This window comes from Mastomys coucha, unplaced genomic scaffold, assembly GCF_008632895.1.
Source record: "Mastomys coucha isolate ucsf_1 unplaced genomic scaffold, UCSF_Mcou_1 pScaffold8, whole genome shotgun sequence".
NCBI classification, from domain to species: domain Eukaryota; kingdom Metazoa; phylum Chordata; class Mammalia; order Rodentia; family Muridae; genus Mastomys; species Mastomys coucha.
The window spans coordinates 38,374,654-38,388,912 of NW_022196914.1; the positions used below are offsets into that span (position 1 = coordinate 38,374,654).

Consider the following 14,259-nt stretch of genomic DNA (forward strand, 5'->3'; position numbering starts at 1 on the left):
TGATATGATAATATAATTAAGTGACCCCAAAAACACAACCAGAGAACTCCTAAACCAGATAAGCAATGTCAGCAAAGTGCCTGGATATAAAATTAACTCAAACAAACCTGTGGCCTTTCTCTACTCAAAGGATAAACAGGCTGAGAAAGAAATTAGGGAAATGACACCCTTCACAATAGTCACAATTACAAAGTATCTTGGTTTGACTCTAACCAAGCAAGTGAAATATCTATATGAGAAGCACTTCAAGTCTCTTAAGAAAGAAATAGAGGAAGATCTCAGAAGATGGAAAGATCTTCCATGCTCATGGATTGTCAGGATTAATACAGTAAAAATGGCCATATTGCCAAAAGCAATCTACAGATTCAATGCAATTCCCATAAAAAAATCCAACTCAATTCTTCAGAGTTAGAAAGAGCAATTTGTAAATTTTGCTCAAGATAGCAAAATCTATTCTCAACAATAAAAGAACATCTGGGGAATCACCATCCTAACCTGAAGCTGTATTCTAGAGCAATAGTGATAAAAAACTGTATGTTATTGGTACAGAGACAGGCAGGAAGATCAATGGAATAGAAATTAAGACCCAGAAATGAATCCACACACCTATGGTCATTTGTTCTTTGACAAGGAAGCTAAAACCATCCAGTAGAAGAAAGAGAGCATTTTCAACAAATGGTGCTGGCTCAACTGATGGTTATCATGTACAATAATGCAGATCAATCCATTCTTATCTTCTTGTATAAAACGCAAGTCCAAGTGGATCAAGGACCTCTACATAAAACTAGATACATTGAAACTAATAGAAGAGAAAGTGGGCAAGAACCTTGAATGCATGGGGCACAGATGAAAATTTCCAGAAAAGAACACCAATGTTTTATACTCTAAGATCAACAATAGACAAATGGGACCTCATACAATTACAAAGCTTCTGTAAGACAAAGGACACTGCCAATAGGACAAAAAGGGCAGCCAACAGTTTGGGAAATGATCTTTACCACTCCTATATCCGGTAGAGGATGAATCCAAATATATACAAAGAAATCAAAAAGTTAGATAACAGAGAATCAAATAACCCTATTAAAAATGGGGTACAGAGCTAAAAAATTCTCATCTGAGGAATACTGATGGCTGAGAAGCACCTAAAGAAATGTTCAACATCCTTAATCATCAGGGAAATGGAAATTAAAACAACATTTGGATTCCACATCATACCAGTCAGAATGGCTAAGATCAAAACTTCAGGTGACAGCAGATGCTGACAAGGATGTGGAGAAAGAGGAACACTCCTCTATGGTTTGTGGAATATCAAGCTGGTGCAACCACTCTAGAAATCAGTCTGGCGGTTCCTCAGAAAATTGGACATTGTATTATCTGAGGACCCAGCTATATCACTCCTTTGTATATACCCAAAAGATGCTCCAACATATAAAAAAGATACATACTCCTCTATGTTCATAGCAGACTTATTTATAATAGCCAGATGCTGGAAAGAATCCAGATGTCCTTCAACATAGGAATGGATACAGAAAATGTGGTACATTTACATACACAATGGAGTACTACTCAACTATTAAAAACCATGACTTCATAAAATTCACAGGAAATGGATGAAACTAGAAAATATTATCCTGAGTGAGATAACCCATTCACAAAAGAACACACATGGTATGAACTCACTGATAAGTGAATATTATTTCAAAAGTGAGGAATATCCAAGATACAATTCACAGACCACATGAAGCTCAAGAAGAAGCAAAGTGTGGATGCTTCAGTCCTTCTTAGAAGGGGGAACAAAATACTCAAGGAAGGAAATATGGAGACAAAGTATGGAACAGAGACTGAAGGACAGGTCATCCAGAGACTGCCCACCTGGGGATGCTTCCCACATACAGACACCAAAGCCAGTCACTGTTGTGGATGACAAAAAGTGCTCACTGACAGGAGCCTGATATAGCTGTCTCCTGAGAGACTCTGCCAGAGCCTGACAAATACAGAGGCAGATGCTTGTAGCCAACCATTGGACTGAGCATGGGGTCCCCAATAGAGGAGTTAGAGGAAGGACTTAAGTAGCTGAAGAGGTTTGCAACCACAGGAAGGACAACAATATCAACCAACCAGACCCCCAGAGCTCCCAGGAACTCTGTAAAGAATACAAGCAAAGAAAGAATACACACGGAGCGATCCATGGTTTCAGCCATATATATATATATATATATATATATATATATATATATATATATATATATATATATATATATATATATATATATATATATATATATATATATATATATATGTATATATAGCAGAGGATGGCCTTGTTGGGCATCAATGGGAGGGGTGCCTTTGGGCCCGTGAAGGTTCGATGCCCCAGTGTAGGGGAATGAGAGGGTGAGGTGGCAGGAGTGGGCAGGTGAGGGGACACCCCCCAAAGAAGCAGTGGTAGGAGAGGATAGGATATGAGATTTCTGGGGGGTGGAAACCAGGAAAGGGGATAACTTCTGAAATGTAAATAAAGAAAATACCCACTAAAAAAATAAAAAAGAGGAGAAATAGAACCGGGCCGTGGTGGTGCACATTTTAATCCCAGCACTTGGGGGGCAGAGGCAGGCGGATTTCTGAGTTCGAGGTCAGCCTGGTCTACAGAGTGAGTTCCAGGAAACCCCGGGCTATACAGAGAAACCCTGTCTCGAAAAACAAAACAAAACAAACAAACAAAAAAAAAAAAGAGGAGAAATAGAATAAGTAGTTTATAAATGAGAAATTCCTATTTATAACACTAAAATTTGTTTTTTGTTTTTTTTTTAAAAAAGGATCAGTTTGCTACCAGAGCTCTCTACCCTCACAAACTACTCTGTTTACTTCGCTGAAAGAATATATTCCCTAACTGTTAGCTTTGGCATCTTAGTGACTTGTAGCATGGCATTTCCATACATAGTACACAGCTGTTTAATAAAATAAAGAAAACCTACAAGGTATAGAAAAGCACCCCAAATGCCCTATACAAATGTAGGCCAGAAATAAGTTATGTAAGTTTAACAAACTTAAATAATAATCAACAATCATCTATTTGGTGACAAACAGAATTAGTGACAGAGAATACAGTAAAAGTATAGTACAAACACATCCTTGCAACTTGATATCCTTTAGGGCCAAAAAGAAATGGTTAATAAATTCTGGAAAGCAGAAAAACACAATATTTCACTATAACTTACTATTAGAAATTATCAGACAATCACAGCCAATCAAACAAAACCCATTCATAGTAACATGTCACATCCACTCTGCAAATATTGCAGAGAGTATTTATCTCTGGAGGACTGGTGAAACCAGGGTAAGACTGCTTGGCCTGCACAAAAAGAAGCTCCTAAATTCAATCCTTAGTACTACATATGACAAGAAAATCAAACTATACAAAGGAAAACACTATTCCAAAAACAATTACACCATAAATTAAGGTATTAAGTATAGGTAATGAAGGTCAAATTTTAATTCCAAATGTAATCTCTACGAAATACAAGTATTTAGTAAACAGACTGAAACAGACTAAAAAGAAAATGATCCAAGAATTAGAGAAGATAAAAGAATAAAAGAAATGATTAAAAAGCATGAAATTATTGACATATTAAAAAATAGGCAATAAGGCCCCAAAGGCAGATTATCCTAAAAGGTAACTAATGTTTTCTATGATGCACTCAAAATATAAGGTTCTTTTTTCCTTTATACCCTCATACAATTGTTCCAAACAAAATACTCAGCAATTTTCTTCCTCTGTTTATCTCAGATAACCTTGTCAAGCTATCTAAATTCATCTTGTTGTACAATTACATGGGAGACTATCATTTGATTTTTGACTAAGACCTAGGAGAACATGCTGCTCCTGTCCTCACATAACTAGGCACACTTCTACAACATAGTACTAGGTGTTCACATGTACAAGTACTGATATAATTACTGTACTTTATAAGTAATTATAATACTATAAACATATTTATAAACTTCTTTCTTAGGGAGAAGATTGACTGAGTCCCTTCACATTCTAACAGACATGACACAAGAAATTACTTGTAAGTTTTAGAAGTAGAGAGAGGGTGATGAACATTCAATTCAGTTAACTAAATCAGATAGTCTAGTAAAGACTTGATCAGTGTCTACGTTTTGAAAATAAATGTAATTTTTTTCAAATTGAAACTTTTATTTAGCTTTTGTGATTCAAAATATCATAAGAATAATAGTCCTACTTCTAGGGTATTGTAAGTAACAAATATGAAAAAATGTAAAATAGTGTTTATAGGAGCAGCTAGGATAGTATAAGTGATAAGTATAAAAATGTCACATATTTTAAGTTTTTCATAATACTTAATGGATAGATCCAACATTTTAAAGAATTTCTGTGTTTTCCTCACAGGTTGCCATTTTATAATATTTTCATTTCCCACTTAGTTTATAGTTTTATTCATTAGAAGGACATATTTATATTATGATAGTAAACTTTGCTGTGTATATTTTATTGCCATGTATATTCATGTATATGCCTACTTTTAAATGGTACAGTTCAACTAAAAGCAGCTGGGCAGTAGTAGACCATTGAGTTCTTGGTGATGTGTTTTTCCTTAATATCCTTTACCATATCTTTCAATCTTAAGTTCATTTATACTTGTTTTGAGACACAGTTTAATGTTTTCTTATACTTAATGTTCCATTCTGAAAATAGATAATACACTCTAATCAATATATTATAAATGTCAATGCCAGGTAAAAAGTACTTCCAAAGAAATGTTTCAACAAGTATCAATATCTAGTAAGTTTTAAACACGACCTAAACTTTATATTGTGGTACGCTCTAAAACAGACAGCATGGACTACTTTTTCAAGGCTCCGTTTTAACTAAAAAAAAAAAAGGGGCGGGGGAATGTATAAAAATAAAACATTAAAAATTATCATTCTAACTACAGACTTTAAAATATTGGTCAAATAACTGTTCCTGAATATTATGTCTAAATGAGAGATTATGAAAAAATCTGACCCCTTGTTGGGTCTACATTAGCCGAAAATCTATGGCCTAATGGAAAGACCTGAGCCTTATTCACTTCCATACTAGAGTGACTCAGCACCACCTGCTTAAGACTGCCTTTGCCTACTAGTTACTGCAGATAACTTCATTGGCTCTGTCAGTCACTCCAAACCCTCTGTCACCCTTCCCTGCCTCCTAAGTCATCTCACCCCACCAAAAATCCCCACCTCCTCCCTCAATCCTACATAAGCAAGAGGCTGATTTAATAAAATGAGTTCCTGCTTTGATAAGACTCCCAGCCTGGTGTGTTCCTTTTGGGCCACTAACACTTGCCATCCTGCTCAGCCCCGAACAGAACCATCTGGGCTGGGTTCTCTCCTCTCCCCTGGACCTCCCGGCAAAGAGCCAACACACAAGGATTGTACAAGTATATAAACTATGTAGCAAAACGTAATATACTTGGGCTCAAATTTTTTGAAGAAATTCAAACTATAAAAGGAACAGGAAAAAGATAACACTACTTCAGTGAACAAAAAAGTCTACCAATATCTGCTCCTTGGATTGCTTCCACTACACATACCACAAACTTCAAAATGTACAGTTTCCCAAACTTATGGATGTTCAAGACTCTAACGTTCAATATTATGTTGTTGGGTTACATTGTGTGAAGGCATGTCTCTGTATATTCAATATTAATTCTGTACCAGCTGAGAGCTAAATGACGGCAGGGTTTTGGTACTGTCCCTATCCCCTATTGTGGATTTGTATCAGATTGGCTGTAACAGAAGGGCTGACAGCCTATAGCTGGGCAGGAAGTGGGAGGATGGAACTTCTGGGGAGAGAGAGAGAGGCTGAAAGAATATGTTTGATAGGAAATGGAGGAGAACAAACAGACCAGAGCAGAGCAGAGAGGTAGAACTAGATATGTGGGAGAATGTAGGCTAGTTAGTCAGGCAAAGTTAGAGCAGCAGGGAGACTGTCCTAAAAAAAAGGCCTAAGCTGTAAAATACTAAAAGCCTCTGTGTCATTACATGACTCACAGCTTTGCAGAACGTCCTACTATATACTGTGATGGCTACATATACTTTCCATTCTCCCAAGTGCTTCAGATCCTCTATAGATCACTTGCAGTAACTAATATAATCTAAATGTTATGTGCATGATTACTATAGCACACTGTTGAGTTAATGACAAGAAATCTGTACATGTTTAGTAGAGATGAAACAGTTTCTGATTCAGTTACTATGCACTGGGTAAATCAATATTTGTGAAACCTACTGATAAAGAGGGGTAACTGCTTTTTCCACAGACTATATTCTTTTGTATATGAATCCTACTTACATCATTAGACTTGCATTTTTCCTTGTGAGAATATATAGTCCATTCCAAAAGCATATTTACTGGTTTTGTCAAAAGTCCTGAAGTTTCACTTCCTGACCAAAAAATTTCATGAAGAATTGCCTTTTCTGTTACTTTTAGACTCTGAGAATCTGACCAGTCACATAACCTAATGAAAATATAAACAAATATTAAATTATTAGGCCAATTTAATCATGGCAGTTATTAGACTTAATTTTGATAGGACAAGAGTATTAAGCAATTTTTGAGAAAGGTGATAATATATAATGATCACAACATAACACATGACTATAATAGAGGATAAAATATTAAAAGTGGCCTCAATTTAAGCAGGCATTTTGAAGGGCACTTCGTCTCAGTGCTGGAAAGGGAGAGGCAGGCAGGTCCTTAGGGCTTATAGGTCACTACTCAGTGAGCTCCAGGACAACAGACCCGTCTCAATAAACAACATGGATACTACTGAGGAATGGCTCTCAAGATTGAACCTTTGGTCTCCATATATATGCACACACATGTGCATTGATATATACACATGAATGTACATATACCAATAGAAAAAATAGTCTAAGTCAAATAAAATTCAGTAGTACACACTCAAATGCCATACTTCAGTTTCACATAAATTAAAGTAAAACTTGTGTAATATAAGATGGACCACCTTAGAAGTATATTTTCTGATATTTGACAGCTTTATATTTATTTAGAAATAAATATAAATTCCCCAAATATACATTTTACCAAAAAAAAAAAAAAAAAAAAAAAAAAAAGAGTAAGAAAAACATGAACTGAACAAAAAGAAAAAAAGACATGGGCAAAACTTCACTGCCTCGGGGTTGTATATGAAAATGGAAAACCCCTCTAAATTAAAATAAAACAGCAGAACTACAGAAAGACGTTTGTGATTAAATACTTACTTTTGACTTAAATGCCGTACTTCACCTTCAAGTAAATTAAAGAAAAACTTGAGCAATGTGAGATGGACCACCTTAGAACCAATATTCTCTGATATTTGATGGCAGAAACCTTCATTGAAAAGACATGACCTGAAAAATATGAACCTAATAATTATTTCATAAACATAAAGTTATTGAATAATTTGTGGACAAGACTTTTCTTTTTTCAGACTACTTTTAAAATTTTAATAAAACCTTTGACAAATTTAATATTTCCTTTAAATTTAAAGCATGGCAAATTTAAAAGATTTAGTTCTTAATACAACAATATTGTATTAAATAGATATGGGGAGAGTGGAAAGCCTTGCCTTGTCCCAGTTTTTGGTGGGATTACTTCAAGTATCTCTCCATTTAGTTTGATACTGGCTGTTGGTTTGCTGTATACTGATTTTATTATGTTTAGGTATGAGCCTTGAATTCTTGATCTCTCCATTACTTTTAACCCGAAGTAGTGTTGTATTCTGTCAAATGTTTCTTCAGCATCTAATGAGATGATCATGTGAAGTTTTTCATTGAGTTTGTTTAAATAGTGGAATAGGTTAATGGATTTTTGTACACTGAACCAATCTTGCATCCCTGGGGTGAAGCCTACTTGATTGTGGTGAAGGAGTTTTCACATATTCATGGATTCGGTTTTCTAGAACTTTACTGAATATTTTTGAATTGATATTCATAAGCGAAATTGGTCTCTTTCTTTGTTGGGTCTTTGTGTGGTTTAGGTACCACAGTAATTGTGCTTCACAGAATGAGTTAGGTAGTCTTCCTTCTGTTCTCATATTATGGAATAGTTTAAGGAGTGTTAGTATTAGCTCTTCTTTGAAGAACTCTACATGTTTTTTTTGTTGTTGTTGGAAGACTTTAAATAACTTACTTCTTCTCTTTCCTTAGGGGATATGGGCCTGTTTAGATAGTTTATCTGCTGTTAATTTAACTTTGGTACATAGCATCTGTCTCAAAAATCATCCATTTCATCTAGATTTTCCAGCATTGCTGAGTATATGCTTTTGTAGTAGTATCTCATGAATTTTCTTGAATTTCCTCAATTTCTATTATGTCTCCCCTTTCTTTTCTTTTCTTTTTTTTTTAAAAAGATTTATTTATTTTCTATATATAAGTACACTTTAGCTGTCTTCAGATACCCGAGAAGAGGGTGTCAGATCTCATTACATATGGTTGTGAGCTACCATGCGTCTGCTGGGATTTGAACTCAGGATCTTCTGAAGAGCAGTCAGTGTTCTTAACTGCTGAGCCATCTCTCCAGCTCCTCCTTTCATTTCTTATTTTATTAATTTGGATACTGTCTCTGGGCTCTTTAGTTAGTCTATCTTGTGGATTTTCTCAAAGAACTAGTTTTTGGTTTTGCTGATTCTTTGTATCCTTCTCTTTGTTTCTAATTGGTTGATCTTCTGCCCTGAGTTTGACTATTTCCTGCATTCCTCTTGGGTGGGTTTGCTTCTTTTTGTTCTAGGGCTTTGGGGGGGGGGCGATGCGGTGTTAAGTTGCTAATATAGTATCTCTCCAATTTCTTTAGGAGGGCAGGTAGTCTATGAATTTTTCTTTTAACACTGATTTTACTGTGTCCCATAAGTTTGGGTATGCTATGTTATCATTTTCATTGAATTCCAGGATATCTTTAATTTCTTTCTTTATCTTCCCTGACCAAATTATCATTGAGTAGAGAGTTCTTCAGTTTCCATGGGCATGGGATTTTTGTTATTTTTTGTTATTACTGATGTCTACCTTTAGTCAGAGGAGATCTGATAGAATGCATGGGATTGTGTTAATCTTCTTGTATCTGTTGAGGTCTGTTTTGTGACCAATTATATGGTCAGTTTTGGAGAAGGTACTATGTGTTATTGAGAAGAATGTATAATCTTTTGTTTTATGGTGAAATGTTCTGTATATATCTGTTAAATCTGCTTGGTTCATAACTTCTAATAGCTGTGTCTCTGTTTATTTTCTTCTTCAATGACCTATTTGTGAGAGTGGGGTATTGATTATCCCACTATTATTGTGTGGGTTTCAATGTGTGTTTTGAGCTTTAGTTAAGTTTCTTTAATAAATGTGTGTGCCTTTGCATTTGGGGCATAGATATTCAGAATTGAGACTTGGTGGATTTTTCCTTTAATGGATATGAAGATTCTTTCTCTATGTTACTTAATAACTTTTGGTTAAAAATCTATTTTATTGGGAATTAGAATGGGTTAGGGTTACAACTCTTGGTCGTTTCTTGGGACCATTTCCTTGGAACACTTTTTTCAGTTTTTTAACTCAGAGGTAGTATCTGTCTTTGTCACTGAGTTATGTTTCTTATATGCAGTATATTTTTAAAGAGAAAGTAAGACCACTAATGAATTCTAAGACTTATGAAGACAACTTTATGCATTGATATTAATCATTAACTTCTTATCTTCTTATCAATTAAATCAACAACATCTGTTGCTTTCCATTTCTATCTCTGGTTACCTTGCCTTTGTGTGTTCGTTTATGTGCGTAGGTGTTTGTATGCATATAGAGATTAGAGGTTGATGTCAGGTATCTCCTTCAAACATCTGCCACCATCTTTTTGAATTTTTGAAATGGAGACCATTAATGAAGCCAGAACTCACTGATGGAATAAGACTAGTTGGTCAGCAAGTCTCAGTGATTCTCCAGTCTCTGTCTATCCAGTGGGTAGAACTATATAGGAGCACTGTCAGGATACCAGTTTCCGTTTTTTTTTTTTCTACACAAGGTTTCTCTGTGTAGCTCTGGCTATCCTAAAATTCAGCAGAACAGGCTAGACTCAAACTCAGGGATCTGCCTGCCTCTGTCTCTAGAGTGCTAGGGTTAAAGGCATATACCTCCACTTCCTGGCCAAAACTTAAGTTCAGTGGACTGAACACAGGTCCTCCTGATCCTATGGGAAGAACTTTGCTGACTCCCGCTTAACTGTTTATACCAAAAGGACTAATACTTAGCTCATCTATTCTCATTACTTTTCGCGATATGCTTCTTCCCAGTTATTTTGCAACAAAACCTGGGTATGCTCTTCAGAAATTTACAAAGACCAGACCTTTGCCTAGCTTCTCTTTTCTCCCTTATATGAAGGAAATTTGTGGATGCAATAAACATACACACACATACATACATACACACACACACATACACACACACCCAAAAACCAAAACAGTCTTCCCAATAAAGGAAGACTTTCAAAGTTATAGTAGAAATCATAAAATATTGAGTTTAGCTAGAGAAAAGAAAACAGGAAAGTGTCCTGGAAACACTCAGAAAACAAAGGAAGGCCTAGAGAGATGGCATGTGTAGAATAATGACATATCTGGAAAACAACAGGTCCTGGTTAAAAAGTCAAATGTCTATTTATAATAACATGAACCCCAAAAATAGATATTGTATATATTGATAAATATTTATGCTCTTTATGATTAAACTTTGAAACTTACACTCAGTAACTTTTCTTTGAAAAATATACAAATTCAGATTTTGGAAAAAATTTCAAATTTGTTATTATTTGGAGTCTATTTTATATACTTAGTATATTAACAAAATATTGACAAACATGACCAACATAACTTGCCCTTTTTATAAGTTTTAGAATACAAAACACAAGTATTCATATTTTTCTAACAGTATGAAGATACCTTTTAAAATTAGTATCTAAAATACAGAAAAATACCTATTAGACAAAACATCTTCATATGAAATAACATACCTGATGAGCACCTCCATGAGAGCCCAGGCTCCTTTCATACAAGTTGGACACTGAAATAGCTCTAAGTAGTATCTTAACATGGCTGGTGACTTCCAAGGAGGATGCAGATGAAGAAGAGCTGACAATATATGAAAGTATCGACCAGAAAATGTGTCTATTTTATCCTATTATTTAAAATAAATAAATAAAAATAATGTAGTTAACACAGTTCCACCAGTTAATTTAGTTTAAAACTAAAACAGTAATTCTAGCCTAACCTTGTGATCTACACATCAAAAAACCTTAACTGTTAAGATAGCACATATAAAGTTTTCATATCATGATGACAGTGATGATAGAGTTCCCAAAGATCATTTTTGCCACGCACACTGCGTGACGGCGGTATTTGAGGCGTAAACTTCATGGAAAGTCAGTCTCTTGCCTCCGCATTGTTGCCTGGCACCCCAAACTCAGAGGTAGCCTAGATATTTCCTCGTACTTGTGTGCTAGGAACTCACCAAGATATCATTTCTTTACAGCTAGCAAGAGAAAATTCGGACATTGCTCTCTGACCTTCACCAATGTTCCAACATCTTAGTCAAACCCTGGCTTGGAATATTAAGCCATTCAAACTAATAGCCTCCAGCATTGTGGGTATGGCATTAAAGCTTACAGAATGAGAGCACCATCCCAGGGCAAGATCAGGTGAAGTTCTCATTCTTAGTCAATGTAAGGCAGGCCATATTAGATTTGCAGCTGAATCACTCCTAGGAACCAGCTTAACAAGTGTTCCCTGGGGCTAATCTCCACTAGTCCAGAAAAATAGCATAGTTGAGGAACTTACTTAGACCCACCCAGTCTGTAACCAAAACAACAAACTGAAGAGGAACTATCTGTACCTGGCTCCTAAGCCAAGGTCACCTTAGTCAGAGCTAGCTTTCTTTCAGATTGTAATCCCTGTTTAGTTCCTGCTAAATTAACATGTATTTACTTTGCTGCTGACTCATTGTGTTCCTAAAGGGTGATGTACCTGCACCTTGTTTTGATGTATCTTGACCATTGTACCACCTGACTCTTTCAAACCCTTCTGTATTGACTATATAAACCTGACTCCATATTTGAAAAATACACTCAGACCTTACACCACTCGTGTCTAGTCTGTTTGTCAAAGCCGAATCCCGTGCACACCTGGCCAGAACCCCTCGTCCCGCGGAACAAAGGACCCCGTAAGAAATCCCAGTCCGTGGCACATTTTAAAGGAAGTCGAAGTGGAAACTCCTTATACACCAGCTTTGCTCATCTTCAAAATTCCTGCAGCATCATTTATAACTATTGTGATATAAACTAGCACCCTGCTGAACATGATAGAAAGCCTCTTCTCCATACCTGCCACTAACTACTCCTGTGAACTACAAAAATTTAGCCTATATACCAAAAATAAAATGATGCTTGCTAGAAGCATTTTAGATCACCACAATCCAGCTTTATGTTACTTTACAGTTACAGAAAATAAAACCAGGTAACATTTATTTTTCTTTTTTTTAATTGAACAATATTTTTTCATACAATAAATTCTAACCATCCTTATTTTTTCTTTTTCAAGACAAAGTTATCTTGGACATTTTGAGATGATAATAAACTAACTCATACAGAGTAGTAACTGGATATAGTTAAAAAATACAAAAAGTGGAAAAATGTGGTGAAAAAAATCATAAAATATTCACAGTTTAACATTTTTTGAAAAAATAAAAGATTCTAAGTGCACAAAGTATTCTTACCTGCAGAACATTCTCTAGAAGGGCATGGAGAAGGCACACAGGAGGGATGTAATGGGCTTGCAAAGAGGAAAGTTCTTCAATGGCTTCTTTAAAGAACTGTCCCTCTATGAGGCTTTCAATTAAGTTTAATATTCCTCTGGGGAACTCTGAATTTTTAACCTAAGGAAAAATAATTTTATGTCTGAAAGAAGAAAAGTTGAACTCTGAGATCAGATCTTGACCAAATAATATAAACAACTCCTGTCCTTACTACGTGACAGGTAGCATGACCTTTAAACCTTTCTGGTACAAAACAAATAATATGCAATTATTGTATTTTATAACTAGAAGACATACAAAAATGTTATTAGCTGTTATATTATTTTTCAGTAAGATAAAATATTCCTCTAAGTAAAATCTTAAAGATCAAGTACTTGCCTTCCAAACTTGAGTATGTAAGTTTGATAACTGGAACCCATACAAAAAACAAAACAAAAGAAAACAAAACAACAACAACAACAACAACACAAAAAAACCCACATAGTGGTTTATGTTTTTAGTCTTAGTGCTAGGGATGTAAAACCATGTAGATCTTTGGAGTTCATTTAGCAAGAACATACTAATAAGCTCAAAGCCACTGAGAGACCCTGAACCAAATAAACAATACAGATCTGGATACAGTAACAATTATGAAAGAATCTTAAAACAATTCTATGGATTTATATAAATATAACTGAAGTACTTCAAAACACATTCCTCCTTGGTCAGAATATTTCTAACAATGGAAATAACTGAACTTAGTAGCTTATATATGTGAATGTAGAGTTTTGAAAAAGTTACAATTTTTAACTGTCATAATATGATGCTTTCAAAATTAATTGTTAAAAATTTCTAAAGGCCACATGGAATTACACAATCCATTTAAAAGAATGAATAGTGATAAAGAAAATAAAATACAAGAATTTAACACAAAAGTAGTATTTATAAAAGTTATAAAATATGAAAAAAATATATATTTGGCCTATAATAAATACCACGTACATTTTCATTATTCTCAACACAATTGACAGCTGTGTTGAAAATATTTTGCAACAGGATAATTCTTTCCCACCCAATTTCTGTTTTTTTTTTTTTTTTTTTTTTTTTTTACTTTTTGTCCCCAATCACTGTCCAACTCGAAGTGTCTTACCTCTACATTGTATACAGGCTGTTTATCTACTCTAATGCAGTTGTATCGGATAGCCTACAAAATAACCATATAATTAATATTAACAGTTTAAGTTGAAAATATATTTCATCTTACAAAGCACAAAACCTTAGACATTCAAAACAGATTCAAGAACAGATTAATAGCTAAAATTAATCTGATACTCATTTTGGCTCAAATTAGTAACTTTCAACACTTCAGGATAACAGCATTCTCAAGAGCAGAACAGTTCAGTTGTCTCCTTAACTAAAATAACTTCCTTTCTTTTTTTA

At 34.8% G+C, this 14,259-nt stretch overlaps 1 protein-coding gene across 4 annotated transcripts in view; it reads right to left on the bottom strand.

The window, feature by feature from the left end:
• Slf1 (SMC5-SMC6 complex localization factor 1) overlaps nucleotides 1–14,259 on the bottom strand; it is a 72,701-nt gene that overhangs the window by 28,967 nt on the left and 29,475 nt on the right. For all 4 annotated transcript variants that reach the window (XM_031359895.1, XM_031359896.1, XM_031359894.1 and 1 more), the window contains exons 10-14: nucleotides 13,970–14,023; nucleotides 12,802–12,960; nucleotides 11,045–11,208; nucleotides 7,291–7,419; nucleotides 6,359–6,524 (exon numbers count right to left, since the gene is read on the bottom strand). In XM_031359895.1, coding sequence (XP_031215755.1) covers nucleotides 6,359–6,524; nucleotides 7,291–7,419; nucleotides 11,045–11,208; nucleotides 12,802–12,960; nucleotides 13,970–14,023 — 672 coding nt within the window. The remainder of the gene's footprint in view (nucleotides 1–6,358; nucleotides 6,525–7,290; nucleotides 7,420–11,044; nucleotides 11,209–12,801; nucleotides 12,961–13,969; nucleotides 14,024–14,259) is intronic.